This window comes from Myotis lucifugus, unplaced genomic scaffold, assembly GCF_000147115.1.
Source record: "Myotis lucifugus unplaced genomic scaffold, Myoluc2.0 scaffold_776, whole genome shotgun sequence".
NCBI classification, from domain to species: Eukaryota; Metazoa; Chordata; class Mammalia; order Chiroptera; family Vespertilionidae; genus Myotis; species Myotis lucifugus.
The window spans coordinates 132,995-148,822 of record NW_005871824.1 but is presented as its reverse complement, the minus strand read 5'-3'; the positions used below and the strand labels follow the sequence as shown (position 1 = coordinate 148,822).

General features: G+C 51.9%; 1 protein-coding gene across 1 annotated transcript; it reads left to right on the top strand.

The window, feature by feature from the left end:
• The first annotated feature begins 253 nt into the window (after positions 1–253).
• LOC102429564 (F-box only protein 31-like) lies at positions 254–15,796 on the top strand. The gene is made up of 2 exons (XM_023746972.1): positions 254–1,966; positions 15,564–15,796. The coding sequence occupies exons 1-2, from the start codon at positions 464–466 to the stop codon at positions 15,762–15,764; spliced, it is 1,704 nt and encodes a 567-aa protein (XP_023602740.1). The 5' UTR covers positions 254–463; the 3' UTR covers positions 15,765–15,796.
• Positions 15,797–15,828: the final 32 nt, after the last annotated feature.

Here is a 15,828-nt window from a genome sequence, read left to right as displayed (position 1 = left end):
ACAGCCGCGTTACTCATAAGAGCCTCAAACTGGAAACAACCCAAATATTCACCAACTGATGAATGGGTAAACAAAATGTGATATACCCATACACTAGAATATAGCATACATAAAACTTTAAAATGTTATGCTAAGTGAAAGAAGCCAGTTACAGAAGACCAGATATTATGATTGCGTTTATGTGAAATGTCCCCTCTCCACCCCCCCATCCCCACCCATAAGCATATCCCTGGAGGCATATCCATACAGAAAGCAGATTAGAGACTGCCTGGGGCTAGGGCAGGAGGACAGGGAGGGGGCACTGGGAAAGGAAGGCAACTGTTAATGGGTATGGGTTTGAAATCCTACAATTAGCTCCTCTCTGAGGGGGCGTGGCTAGGCCCTGGTGGGCGTGGCTGGACTCAGCTTAAAGTCTGGCTGAGGCTAGGAGGCCCATGCTGTGGTGGCTGTTACACGTGGAGGCATGGAAGAGTGCGCTTGCATCTGTGCCGTGGGCTCTTCTCGGGAATGTCGATGTCGTCAGCAGCGCCAAGGCCCAACTGAGACGGCAGCGGCCAATGGCCAGCTGGCCATGGCCCCTGCAGAAAAGCACGTCGTGGCGGACGCGGCAGCACGGTGCTGTGCGGGGAGTGGAGGAATCTCGAGCCTCATGCCGCCCCCGCACTGCTCCCTGCAGGACCTGCCGGTGGAGATGCTGGTGGAGATCTTCGCCTCGCTCCCCGGCAACAATCTGCCCAGCCTGGCCCGGGCCTGCACCAAATTCCACCACATCCTGCACATCGACAGCATCTGGAGACGGCGCTGCCGCGAGGAGTTTGGTGTCTGTGAAAACTTGCAGAACCTGGAGATGATCGGTATGTCTTATCGAGAAGTCTATGCAAAGCTGCTCCACCCATACAGACACATTTTGGGATTGTGGCAGCTACATGATGACTATAGAACACTGCTGAATGTCGTGGTGGACGGCTTATGCATTACTGGTTGGACGTGCGGACCTTACCTTAACTTCCATGGGGATGGTACACTGCAATTCAAGCCCTCGTTCAGAATTCGCCTGACGGAGAGGAAATCAGCCACGGTGGAGTGCCTGGAAGGCCGCTTCAGCAGGCCCCACAACTGCCACGTGCAGATTCGGAAGGACAGGCTCACCCTCCAGTGCAGGAAGACAGACCACCGAAAGGATTCCCCAACGCGGCTTAGGGGAGAAGGGGGGCTGGTGCTGGTGCAGGAGGACAGACAGCAGTATGACTGCCAGATCTACCGCCGCCTCTACCTCCCGCCGAGCCACCCGGACGACCTCATCAGGCCAGGCCTCTTCCAAGGCAACTACGGCCTAATGATGGCCATGCTCAGCTTCCATGGGAAGTATGCCAGGGTCACGAGAGTCACGGGAATAGCCAAGACGTTAGAGATCCACCTCAGGCGCCGCATCCAGCTGCGAGATGGCGAGATCTTCCGCAACTTCAACGAGCTCTCCCGCGTGGTCCAGGAGATTGACGAGCAGGTGATCTGGGAGCAGCAGCAGCAGCAAGAAGACGGGACTGAGGAAAGCGAGGGCCATGGCTGGCAGAGCCCTGCCCAGCCCAGCGTCGGGGAGTCCGGGGCTGCAGCTGCAGAGGAGCAGCCTGTTCCGTTTGTTCTGCCTGTGGGCGTGCGCTCAAGAGACCGGAACTACCCCCAAACCTGCAGGATGTGTTTCTATGGCGTGGACACTGTTACTATTACCTTTGATGGCTTCGCCCACCGCTGGCGCTACCCTGGAGTCTTCATCCTGTTCGATGAGAACCACTTCGGGTTCCTCTGGCTGGAGGCGAAACACTTCTTCCTGTTCAGCAGAGTCCAGAACACCTTCCAGACTGCGGAGGCGCCATCCCCGCAGGCCTTCCTGGAGATGCTCTCAAACATTCAGTCCGGACCCCTAGGAGGAGCAGCTTGCATGCACTTTGAAGATATGACTTCTGACCAGGTTACCCACCTTTGCTTGTTTTTTTAATCCTCACCCGAGGATATTTTCCCATTGATGTTTAGAGAGAGTGGGGGAGGGAGGGAAAGACAGAAATAATCCATGTGAGAGAAACACATCAGTTGGTTGCCTCCTGCCCAAGCCCAGACCAGGGCCAGGCTGGGTAGGAGCCAGCAATTGAGGTAGAAATAAACCTTAGACCAGTGGTTCTCAACCTTCCTAATGCTGCGACCCTTTAATACAGTTCCTCATGTTGTGGCGACCCCCAATTTCATTGTTACCAATTGAACATAATGAAAGCATAGTGATTAATCACAAAAACAATTATAATTATATATGTGTTTTCTGATGGTCTTAGGCGACCCCTGTGAAAGGGTCGTTCGACCCACAGGTTGAGAACCGCTACCTTAGATCTTTCCATCCAAAGGTCCAGGCTCTATCCACTGAGCCAAACCAGCTAGGGCTGAGCATGTCTTTTTGAAAGAAAGAAAGAAAAAGGAAAGATCCTAAAATTAGATAGTGGTAATTGTTAGATTGTACAACTCTGAATATAATTAAAAACACTGAATTGTACATTTTATTTTATTTTTTAATTAAATCTTTATTGTTCAGATTAAAAAATAAAAATAAAACAGTTCAACAGAACTACTCGATACTTTAAAACTGATCTGAAGTAGCTTTATCATCCATTCCCGCTCTCTTCACTACACTCACCAACCTGCTTTCACGGGCAAATGAGCCTTCCTGTGGTTTTCTCTTGGTTCTCACACTCCAGATTTTCTTCCAGGCAATTCCCTGAGACCTTCCCGTGTGATAGGAGTCAAACAAATGAGATAAGGCCACTGCCAGGGGAGCTCCCTGGTATGGTCTGAGTGTTTGTGTCTCCCCCAAAGTTATATGTTGAAATTCCAAGGTGATGGTATTCGGAGGGAGGATTGGGGGAGGTGGTTAGGTCATGAAGGTGGGGCCCTCAGGAACAGGATTAGTGCCCTTATGAAAGGAATGCCCAAGAGCTTGCTTTCACCCTCTGCCATGTGAGGACACAGCAAAAAGTCAGCAGCCTGCAGCCTAGAGGAGGGCCTTCACCATTATCAGTCCGTGGTATGTTCTTATAGCAGCTGAACAGACTAAGACACTACCTATGTCTACGACTAGACTCTATGGATTAGCTTGCTTAGGCTGCCATAATAAAATGCTGCAGCCTGGGTGGCTTAAACACAGAAATGTATTTCCTCATGGCTCTGGAAGGTGAAGGTCAAGGTGTCCGGAGGTTTGGTTTCTTGTGGTGCTTCTCTCCTTGGCTTGCAGATGGTCATCTTCCTGCTGTGTTTCCACATGGCCTCTCCTCTGTACGACCACACCCCTCCGGTCTCCTTTTGTGTGTCTCGAGTTCCTCTTCTTATAATGACACCAATGATATTGGATTAGGGCCCACCCACATGGACCCATTTTACCTTAATCACTTCTTAAAGACCCTACCTGCAAATACAGTCACCTTCCGAACTCCTGGGGTGTAGGGCTTCAAAATAGGAATTTCGTGGGGACACAATCCAGCCCATCACACTGTACAATGCTTCTGCCATCATGGTGTCAGGATGCGTGTGGCTGCCCCTGTAATGCCATCCCACTCGGAACACTGGTGGGAGACACCTTTTTCACTTGTTCACTGTCCAATTAGGACCTTCCCTCTCACCTAGCAACTCCGAGGAAGAAGAGAGGCTACTGGCTGGGAATCCCCTGCAATCTCCTTAAACTCAAGGCTCGTCTCTCTCCTCTCGTGCACCACATTGCTTCTAGACCAGTTTTCCAACAGCTTTCTCTGGTTGGATCATTCCTCTACTCAAAACATCCCCTGGCACCCCGTGCACACTTTTTAGTGTGGCATTCAAGGCCCTCCGTGACCAGCTTCCACGTCGGTTTCTGGCCGCATGTCCCGCCTCCCTGATCTCCTTCCTCTGCAACACTGACCTCGTGAAAACTTCCCAGAGACAAGACGTTCGGGCCCCTCACAAGTTTTGACTTAAGGTCGTTACTCTAGGGCAATGGTCTGCAAACTGCAGCTCGCGAGCCACATGCGCCTCTTTGGCCCCTTGAGTGTGGCTCTTCCACAAAATACCGACTTCTGTGCATGGGCCACGAAGTTTCAATCGCACTGTACGTGTGCGCCCGCACGTGGTATTTTGTGGAAGAGCCACACTCAAGGGGCCAAAGAGCCGCATGTGGCTCACGAGCCGCGGTTTGCCAACCACAGTTCTAGGGTGTCTGCTGGAAAGCCCTCCTCCCCTGGTCTCCGGCCACAGAGCTCCTTGTCCTTCAAACCTTCCCTTGGGTTCCGCTTCATCATGCCACCTTCCCTGCCTCCTATTCCCAGAAAGAGGTGATGCTCCCTCCTTGGTTTAATCACGGCAACTTCACCCAACTGTAACACTGAGCGCATTACACTTACTCTTCTCTCTGCCTCCCCACCCTCATCCCCAGCTACTCCCCACTGAGCAGAGCTCCTCACAGGCACACATAGTGGTGGTGGTGCAGGGGGTGTCTTACCCATCTCTGCATCTCCAGGGTCCACACATAGCGAAGAGTAAGAAAGAAAGAGAGGGAAGAAGGAGGGAGGGGGAGAAGACAAAACCCAAGTCCTCGTATGATTCCCTAGGACTTAGACGCATATTCACTCATGGCCAAACCTGGGCAGGAGTGACATGGGACACCAATAAAAATAACACCAAGACAACACACATGGGCTGGCACTGCCCGGGCAAGTGGGTGCATAGTCAGCCCACACCTCAGTGTTCTGCCGCTTAGCTCCTCGGGCTGCATTTGCAGACGCTGTGGAAAGCAAGGAGGACATAAGCCTCTGTAAGGGGTTCATAGAGGAAAAGAGCGGGTTCCCCTCTCTTCTGCAGTCACAACAGTGTAACTCCAAAAGGAAACACCACCAGTGGCATTTCCAGCCTGGAGAGAGGATGGGCCAGGTGTGTGTCTGGGGGGAATGAGAGAGCAGGGAATAGAAGGAATGAGAAATACTTTAGGTGGAGGGCTTTCTAGATCAGCGGTCGCCAACCGGTGGTCCACGAACCACTTGTGGTCCCTGAGGTCCAAAACGGTTGGCGACCACCATTCTAGATCCCACACCCCACCCCATAAAAACTCCACATCCGTAGAAACCACCTCTGCGGGTCCCGAAGACTAGTCTTAGGTCTTCCCAGTTTGCTGTTGGTTGACGGATGGCCTTACCTGCAATCCAGCGTGGATGTCAGCGGTGAACCAGAGGGAAGCGGCCGAGAGTCGGGACAGGCTGGGGGTCAGGGCTCGGGAGACTAGTGTACCCGGAGACTGGAATCCACCAGGTTCCCAGGATCCAAAAGAGGTTGATGGGTCTGGGCTTGGTCCAAGAACCCTGTCTGCTGGGTAGGACCAGTAGCAGATGGGGTTCTCGGAGAGTCATGACTTCACCTCATTTTCCGGTTTGCGATAGGATTCCAACTAACTGAGGATATTTGGACAATAGTTTTAGGCTCCAAGGAGTGAGCTAGGAAAAGCCGAGCCATGTATCCGAGTTTCCGCCGCATCGGCAGGACTCAGGGCTGCTCTTGAATCTCTGCCTGGAGAACTAAGAGGCAACCCAGAACCTGGGTGGAAGCCCGGAACCAGAGTTGGGCAAACAAGGCTGGAGTATGGGGGGACTGCAGGCTGGGGGCCGGACAAGGGCTATTCGGCCAGCTCTCAGGCTTAGAGCATCGCCAGGTCGAGCCGCTCAGGCCCGGCCCCGCGCCCCATCCCCCAGCGCCGGGGCTCCCCAGCGAACAGCCTTGTACTTGTAAGGGAGGGAACTTAATGTTCTTTTTGCCTTCTCCGTTCTTGGCTGAGACCCCTGTAATCAAAGACAGATTAACGAGAGGAAAACAAATGCTTCACTAACACGTGCATCACAAACACCGGGGAGAAACCAAAACCCGAAGTGACTCCACACGGTGGTTAGAGTCCAGCTCTACCACCTTCACCAAAGCACAGCGCATGTGCAGTCAGTGGCAGCCACAGGGACGTGGCCTTGGGCTTCCGAAGGAGCCGGCCCACGGGGCAGTTTCCAAGGAGGACACACAGTATGTTTAATCCAAAAGGAAGTCATTTTTTTAAAGAAGAGATGAAATGATTTTTATTGTTCCATCCACCCATCCGTCCACCCACCCACCCACTCATCCATCCATTCATTCATTCTTGGTCAAAGGGCTTGCAGCCCTGGCCACGGTCTGAACTCCCCCTGGAGACGGCGGCCGCAATGGCGAATGAGTCCTCGTGTCTGGCTTTGGAAACAGAGGCCAATGAGGTGTCGTGACAGCCTCACGCTTTGCAGCTGCTTCACGGGGCAGCATTAAATACACTAAGTTACAGAGGCTCTGACTTGAGGCTTCATGATCATAAATGCAATAAAACGGGTTTTCGAGTGGCCTCTGGTATTTTGCTTGCTGTAAAGAAATCCAATGACAGGACTGTCCTAAAAGTTATCTATGAAGATGGGTACCTGAATCAAATCACAAAGATGACTTACTCTTTGAGATATATAAGAGTAGTAACAATAATAAATGCCATGGATAGAACACTTTTTTTAAAAAAATGTCTTTATTGATTTTTTAGAGAAAGAGGGTGGAAGAGAGATCCAGACATAGAAACATCGATGAGAGAGAAACATCGTCATCGGCTGCCTCTAGCCACCACCCCCCTCCCCCGACGGGATTGAGCCCGCACCATGGGCATGTGCCCTGCCCGGTAATCAAACCAGTGGCCTCTTGGCTCCTGGGTGGATGCTCAACCACGGAGCCTCACCGGCTGGGCTAGAACACTTTTAATGTGTCATTTCCTGTGCCAACAGGTGGGTCATAATCAAATGCCTGATTACTCCTCCTCTGACTGTCCGGTCTCGGTTAAAGAGGTCACTCCAGCCCAGCCAGCGGCCCAGTGCTGGCCATTCCAAAGGAGGATGTGACCTCCCTCTGGTGACCCTGTTTCCTCCTTTTATGCTGCCCCTGCCCTGGTCCTGGGCCTCTGTTTCTCTCTGACCTCATTACAAGAGCTTCCTCCCGTCTCCCTGACCTCGTCTCGGCTGCTGCAGTCCGCCCTCTGCTTCGCGCCCCGATCGTTCTCTGGTTTCCGCCCAGCCTCCCAGCTCGGCTCCCGGTGTCTGCAGACTTTTCACCCCAGAGTTTGAGGTCCCGCAGAAGCTGGTCGCTGCTCATGTAACTTCTTGCCCTGCCATCTCCCTGAGCTGCAGCTGCAACCAGGCTGTCCTGTTTCCTAACCCAGGATGAAATTCCACACCTCTGCGCAGTCGTTCATGCTGTTCCCCTGGCCTGAAATGCCCTTCCTCTTTCTGGGCCCTTAGAAATCCTCCCCCTCTTCAGTGTTTATCTCCTCTTTCATGAGGTCATCCATCCTGAGACCTGGTTCCCCACTGGTCCAGCCCCTTTGAACGTCTATCTTCTCTCTACTCTCAAGGCACATGGCAAATAGCTTTATTCTAGCATTTCTCACAGGGCACGGCTTCTACTTACGCATCCTTTCCACCACTAGGCAGTAGCTGTTGGAGGGTTCTCCGGGTCAGCATGCCATCTGGCCTGTGCTAGGCACATAGCTGCTGCAGGTGAACCATCACCTTTGACCATGACCTATCCCTGCCCTGAAATGCTGGTCAGCCCCGGATCAATGTGACCCTCATGGCCTCTCCTTAGCTTGCCTCTGGATTTCCATTTCTCTACCCACCTCCCCAACACTTTCCAAAAGTCCTCTCCCCCTTGTCATTGATTCCCTCCCACTCCCTGTTAATTACGTTCACACCCCTCAGCGTCTAGCAAAGTGCTCCAGGCGCAGCATGACTTACAGAATTCCTAAATGAAATTCATTATGAAAGTAAACTCAGATCCATAACGTATAAAATCCAGAGGTAGCCAATTCAAAGTATTTACAGTAGATGGAGCTATATATTTCACTGTGCTCCACGCGGAATGTCATTGACCGTGTGAAATTACTAACATGTTGGCAGTTTTTCATTATACTTTCTGCTTACATATATGAAAAGTTATGGGGCTCACTTGACCTGTTTATCCTTGTTAGCTCGAAATTGTTAGAAAATGTTATTAAAAGTGTTCTTGAAAATTGTACTGTGAAAACTGTGCTGTGGTTAAAATCAATTGGTACAAATAATACACATTATTGAAAGCCAGGGATCACCCCTAAAGTAAACTACTTAACTACTGACTTTGGGTGAAAGCGATGTATCAGTGTAAGTTCATCAGTTGCAACAAACATCCCACTCTAGTGGGAGATGTTGATAGTGGGGGAGGCTGTGCGTGTCTTGGGCAGAGGGTATGGGTATGTGGGAAATCTGAATACTTTTCAATTTGCCATGAACCTAAAATTGCTCTAAAAAACAAAGACTTAAAAAAAAGAGCCAGAGATACAATGACATCTTGAAGACCCCATTACAAGAATTCATTCTGTCCCTTTGTGTCAAATCTCAGTTCGGATATCACTGCGCAGGCCAGAGAGAACTATAGTGCCAAAACACTGTCCATCTAAGACGGTGGGACCTTTTCCCTGCCAATGGCCATTGGATATTTATGACATCAGTCACAGGCCACACAAAGTTATGCACTTAAAAATTAGCCTGCATGCCCGGCTGGTGAAGCTGTGGTTGAGCATCGACTTATGAACCAGGAGGTCACAGTTTGATTCCTGGTCAGGGTACATGCCTGGGTTGTGGACTCCATCCCCAGTGTGGGGCGTGCAGGAGGCAGCCAATCAATGATTCTCTCTCATAGTTGATGTTTTTATCTCTTCTCCCTCTCCCCTCCTCTCTGAAATCAATATATATAAAAGGAGCCTGCTATATTTGGTCTAACTTTTAATTAACTCACCCCTAATGCCTTGGCAGGGCCAGAACAATGATTTTGAGGGCCTTATATGGCCCGCAGGCCAGACGTTCCCACCCCTGGAAACGTTCAAGGCTGTCGGGACATTTCAAGGATTATGGCAGTGACAAAAAAATGTCTGCAGATGAGGACTATTGGGTAGGAGGGGGTTGAGTCCTATAAAATAATAATTGGAGTTTTAAGATTCTGTTGTTTAAGAGGCAAAGAGAGAAGAATGCAATTCTAATCATACCATGAACATTTGTCCTTGGATTATTTCCTGGGTATTTTCGAAGACAGTAGCTCATTTCAAACCTCAGCACGGGCAGCTGTCAGTGCCTTTTCACATTGGGAGGAATCGAGGCCTGGGAAAGCGGAGACTGACCGAGGGCCTGGATCCGCCCGCTGATGCCCGTGGCGGGGGGCGCTCTCAGGCCTGGTTTGTCCGCAGCCCCATCTGGGAGCCGCAGTGGACCCCAGGCCTGTTCCGTTCTCTCGCCACTTCTGGGCGCTCAGAAGGCGGGCTGATGGGTTGGTACAAGCCTGGCAGCCCCAGCCCTTCCTCTGCTCTGTGGGGCAGCACATGAACAAATGCATTTTTCCCAATCTTAACCTTCCCGTGGGCGGGATGGGGCCGCTGCCTCCTGGGTGGGGGCGAGTTTATGACCCTGCAATGAGTCTCCAGTCGAGGGCCTGAGAGCCCTGGGGAAATGGCGGCTCTGCTCCATGCACAGCGCTCCCCTCATGTTCCCACGAGCGCCTTCAGAGGACGGACTTGATCTTATTCCTCTGTCTGCCCCTGACACTGAGCCCACACACCCAGTCGGTCCTCTGTAAGAGTGTGTAATGCACACGCTGCCCGCCTCTGGCCCAACCTGCCAGCTAAGATGGGGCAAGTGTTACCCAGGTGGCCAGCTGCCTAGGTCCTGCCCTACGGGTAGGTCACTCAGCCCAGCGGTCAGCCAGAGGGCGCCGGGCCCGCCTGGTTGCCTAGCAGCTGTGGTCAGTGACAGCGCTCGGGCAACGAGCTGAGGGCTGATGCGCTGTGTGGTGGTTCTGGAAGTCGAAAGGCAGGGGCGGCCCATCCTGCCGCCTCTCCCATCCTCAGCACAGCACGTGGATGTGTGGTTCAGACGGACAGACGCCAAGCTGCGGAGCCAACCGGCCTGGATGGCCTCTCTCGTAAGAGACAAAAGTCAAACCTTGATTGCGGTGAAGCCATTGCTCCGGGGGGTTATCCTGTCGGAGGCGGCTGACATTAGTCCTAGATGTTATGGCAATTCCTGGGAAGAAGACTGACACCCCATCTTCCCATGTGAGTTCTTTATGACATAACCACCCTGAACAAAAATAAGACGGAAGCCATGGCAACCAGGGTGAGCCTGCTAACATGCCAGTCAACATGCGCTCAGACTCTCCAGTGGCTCCCACTCGTGCAGGGTGGAGGCTATGCACTCAAACTCTTCGTGGATCCCACTTGTGGAGGGTGGAGGCCATGCGCTCAGACTCTTCGTGGATCCCACTCGTGCAGGGTGGAGGCCAAGGCCCTCCAAGGCCGACCCGACCTGCATCTCGTCCAGCTCCTCTGGCCTCTCCCTCCTCCCGCGCTGCGCTGGCCACAGCGGGCTCCTTGCCGTCCTTGAAAACGCCAGCCGCGGCCTCAGTGCCTTTGCATGTGCGGCTCCCTTTGCCCGGAAAGCTCCTTCCCCAGATGGTCAAGTGCCTTGTTCCGCATCTTTCAAGGCTTTAGTCAAGTGTCTCTTCCTCAGAGACCCGTCCAGACCACTCTGCCAACATCGTGTCACCTCCCCACCCGCCCCACTCTGCTCCCCCTTCCCGGCCTTTCTCATGCGCTTACGGATGCATAGCGGATGTGCCTATATTTCACTTATTTTGTTTATGTCCAGCTCCTCCCACTGCAAGATGAGCTCTAAGGGGGCCAGGGCTGTGGTCTCACTGATTGTTCTCAGCACCCAGAACAGTGCCGAGACCCAGCAGATGGGGAATCAAGATTTGGCGCCTCGCCTTTCATTTGCTTTCCGTCCTTCCTCGCCTCACTCCCGCTGCCCTCACTCACCCAGCTGGTAAGAGACAGATCCAAGATTCAAGGCCAGGCACCCAAGCAGGAAGTCTAACTCCAGGGCCACGCGGCTGCCACTGCTACTATCACTACTGCCACTACTGTCCTCCTCCTACCACCACTCACCACCACCACCACTAGTCCTGCCACTACTGGTGCTGCCACTGCTACTATCACTACTGCCACTACTGTCCTCCTACTACTGCCACTCTCACCACCACCACTAGTCCTACCACTACTGGTGTTGCTACTGCTACTATACTATTACTACCACTACCCCCACCACTACTAGTGCTGCTACTATACTATTACCACCACTCCTACTATTACTGCTATTGCTACTATACTATTACTACCACTACCCCCACCACTACTAGTGCTGCTACTATATTATTACCACTACTCCTACTATTACTGCTATTGCTACTATACTATTACTACCCCTATCACTACCACTACCAGTGCTGCTACTATATCACCACCACCACCACCACCACCACTACTAGTAATACAACTATTGTTTCTTCTTGGAGCCTCCCATGCAAAGGCCCAAGGCGAGCGGCAAGTTAAGGAGGGTACATTCCCTACCGTCCCTACAACCAGCGGCTTCACCTTCCCCTTGGCAATAGCACTCTTTGTTGGGACAAAGGAAAGAGTGTCATTTCCGGTCGGCAGAGACACCAATGCACATGGAAATAAAGATCATCAACGAGAGTGTCGGTTCCTGAAATTTATACTCAAAAATTTCCTTAAGAATACATGTAATTTTACAAGACCACTCATCATAGCACCAAGCCTAAACTTCCTTAATAGAAAACAGTCAAAAATACTCCAGTTAATTTCCCACAGGTATAAATTATGCAAATAGTCATTAACATCTTCATTTACAATCATCAATAAATAAGAGTGCACATTCATACAATTGTTTTTACAAAGATCCCTTTTTACAAAGCTACGGCGATATATATACTAAATCGACAAAATAACCCTCGTACTACAAAATAACATCCCGCTTTTCTCAATAGTTCTCTTGGAGGCCTCGGCGAAAACCCTCACACACTGTCCATTATGTCCTGCCAGGGCATTAAAAGAAACTGTAGCACGAAACCTGCTAAACACATGACAGACCTTGAAAAGATAAACGCCCGTCACCATCCAATACAACATCCTCTGAGCCAACTCCCGTGTCCAGGGTTCGGCCTTTGTCCTCGTGGCGCGCGGACGAGGATTTTGCCACCTTCCGTCTTTGGCTGATGTCACCAGCAGCACGCGAGGGATGCAGGCAGCTATCTCAGGTGCAGGTTCAAGGGCAAAGGGCTCTTAGGCACCCCTCCCCCACCAGTACCGTGCCCCCTGCAGGAACAGGCCACACCAACGTGCCAGCCTTTGGCTTCAGGGACCCGATGCCAGCATGCCAAGGGCCTCTGACTCCAGAGGACTTCCTGTGCCCAGGCCCCGAGTCTGCTGGGGGAACGGGAACAAGATGGGAGGAGCAGGCAGGGCTAGTGAGTAAAAGCTATTTATTCCTGCGGCTGAACTTCTCAAATCGAAAGACATTCCCCGGGGAAACTGCACCTGATGCTTAGGGAAACCCCGTTCGTTCTAGGAGCCCGAGGAAGGAGATCTCCCACGTTCTCTCGCAAACTCTCATCCCCACACCTTTAACATAAACTACCTTTTATTTACTAAACCTTCCCAGGCACTTTCTTAAGATACAAAGCAGGAAGAATGCCCTAAGCTTTGGCATTCGCTTGCCAATACAGAGGTACATTTATTTTTAAGCAAATAGGCCACGAACTGAGCTTTTATAAAAATAATCTAAACTTGCTAAGATTTAGATTTTAAAATCTAGGGCTTTTCAAAAGAAGTCTTCCAATGCCCAACCCAGAGAGGTGAATGGATTATTCAAGGTGTCAGAGCAGGGGGGCCGCAGCCAGGATGCCGGCTCCTGGTGCCCAGGCAGCTTGTCCTGGTTTGGAACAAAGCCAGCTCTCTAGGTTAGACTCTCGCAGTGTTCCCTTTTAAAGAGCGTTCCCAGCCTTGCATGGCATTCAGGGATACAAACGCGTTGTGGCCGCCCAACCCACAGCATACTTGGCAGAGAATGTGCTCATATAGACTTGCGGTGGGGTGGATAGAAGTGGTGGCTGTTGCAAAAATTATGACTTTTAAACTTAAATAAAAATTACGATACCCATCTCAGACCAACCAATCGTGACGTCATCCAGGTAGTCCATGCTCCCCATCTCACGAAGACTGTGCTCCACCTCGTCCGTGCTCCCCATCGCACGGGGACGGTGCTCCCCATCCCACGGGGACTGTGCTCCCCATCCCACGGAGACTGTGCTCCACCTCGTCTGTGCTCCCCATCCCACGGGGACTGCGCTCCGCCCCCTCCATGCTCCCCATCCCACGGGGACTGTGCTCCGCCCCCTCCATGCTCTCCATCCAACGGGGACTCTGCTCTCTATCCCACGGGGACTGTGCTCCCATCCCACGGGGACTGTGCTCCACCCAGGCCGCTGAGATGAGCGTTTTCTGAGAGCCCACCTTCCTACTCTGAGAAGCACCTGCTAGTGGTGGAGAAGCGATGAGCAGGGGAGGGGACAGGTTGCACAGTTAGTACTGAAGTCTTCCATGTCAAACACTGAGGTTTTACTACTAAGGGCCCCTCTGAGGCATCTGGTTGTGAATTTGCAACCATAGGCTGAAACCTGAAACCGGCGCCTCCGCAGTCACTTTCCTGTGAGCACAGGAGGACTAAGAGGTGTGGGTGGGACCAACACTTGGGAGCGGGTGATGGAGGCTCCCACCTCCTTCCGTCCACTTCAGACTTGGGTGGGGAAGCTGACCACAGGCGGGTCCCTGGGCAGAGGCCCGAGGGAGGTCTCCCAGCAGAGAGGAGAGGGCCCGTCTCTGAACTCTGGTGGGGTTTCTGGAGTCGTCCTGGATGTTCGAGAAAACCCGAGCTTAACCGAGAGTTCCTATGATGCACTCCAGCTGCAGAGCCACAGGCAGACCACAGTGGGGGGGGGGGGGGGGGGGTTATTTTCCTATTTTCCCCCTGAAAATTCTGTATCCAGCCACGCCTGGGAAAAGGCAGAACGAAGATATTTGAAGTTATGCAAAAATCCCAAAATTTTACAATAGTTAATTCCCATGTTCCTTTTCTTGAGAAGTTATTAAAGAATGTGTCAGCCCGGCCGGCGTGGCTCAGTGGTTGAGCATCGACCTATGAACCAGGAGTTCACAGTTCGATTCCAGGTCAGGGCACATGCCTGGGTTGTGGGCTCGATCCCCAGTGGGGGGCGTGCAGGAGGCAGCTGATCCATGATTCTCTCTCACTACATTATATATATATATATATATATATATATATATATATATATATATGAATGCGCCACATCAAAAAAATAAAAAAAAATAAAATCAACACTAAATTTGACAGGAGAGAACACGTAAGCACAGTACACACCAAGTGATTCAGGGGCAAACAGTCCTATACAGCCCCACTGAACAGCGATGCACCAAACAGTATGATCTGACTGCCCTGGCGAAGCAGAGAGAGCCTCGTCTGCCATAAAGCAAGTGATGCTTCTAAATTAATTAAACAACAAAAGCATGAGCATGCTCTGTAGAAACGCAAAAGCAAGCATTAGAGTGGAAAGCGTTACTTCTAAGAGAGCAAGACTGGGGGGGCGCAGTTCCTGGTTCTCATTAAGAGCCTCACAGCCTTTTCTTTTTAAACTATGAACATGTATTCCTTGGATAAGAGTCTAAATTGTTTTTAAAAATTAAAACCCTTGGGGTGGTTTGTCCTGCAGGCTTCTCTATCCACCTTTTATATCCAGCTTCTTCCCTGTGAGCCTTTACTCAAATGAGAAATGTTTTTTCCTTAAAAAAAGAATGCAGTTTGCTGCCAACCCGAACCCAATGACTCTTAGGCATCCGGCCAGTGGACGGCTTTAAACAATATTACAAGCTGTAACGGGTGAGAGTGCAGCCTGCGGGGGGTTTTCTGAACGAGGCCTAGACCGTAAATGAAATGGCTGGACGTTGGGTCGGCCCTTCCCCGGGCGTTCGAGCGCCTAAGCGAGGCGAGCACGCGTGGTGCTCAGGGTTGTAAAACACCCCGGCGTCATCTTTAGTATCTGTGCCGCTGAGCCTTCGCCGATGCCAGGCGCTAATTAGCTCACTTTCCACGGACACGCGGCCTGCAGGATGGAATCGCTCCAGGCTCCCGCAGCTTTCGGCGGAGAAGGCTCAGGCCGGTTCGCGGGGAGAAGGCAGGCTCGAATCAGAGCGGGGTAGAGGCTGGGCCGCGCGAGTCCTTTTGGCCAGGCTGGGGTTCTGTCAACTTGAACCTCGCTGCCTGACATACACGAGTCCTTGGCTTTGCGAGAGCCACACGTGGTTCCTGGAGTGAGAGCAAGGCTGGTCTGTCCGCGGCCAAGGGTCCCCAGCAGGAAGCGGGGGCGGGCTTGAGAGTGAATAGAAACTCTTCGTGGGAACATCCGAGAACGAATCAGAGGCTGAAAGTTGGCCTAAAAATCCTGGTTTTGCTTCCAAGAAGGTCATTCTTATCTAACCATTTTCTCTTTTTTTTTTTTTTTTTCAGGACATTCATGGGCACAATGGGAGTTCCCTGAAAGGGGTGACTCTGGGCTGGGCGCCGGGTGGCCTGGGGTGCTGGCACGTCTGCTCCTGGGGAGGTGGGCAACTTTGGCCAGTCCCCTCTGCCTCTCAGGGTTCAGCGGACCAGATGCTGTCTGAGGGTCCCTCCTGGCCTGACCGCTTGTGGCTGACAAGTGTCACCTGACTTATGCTCTCCGGGGAGGAAGCCACACGGCCCCGGGACCTGCATCTCTGCAGGAAGCAGGCGC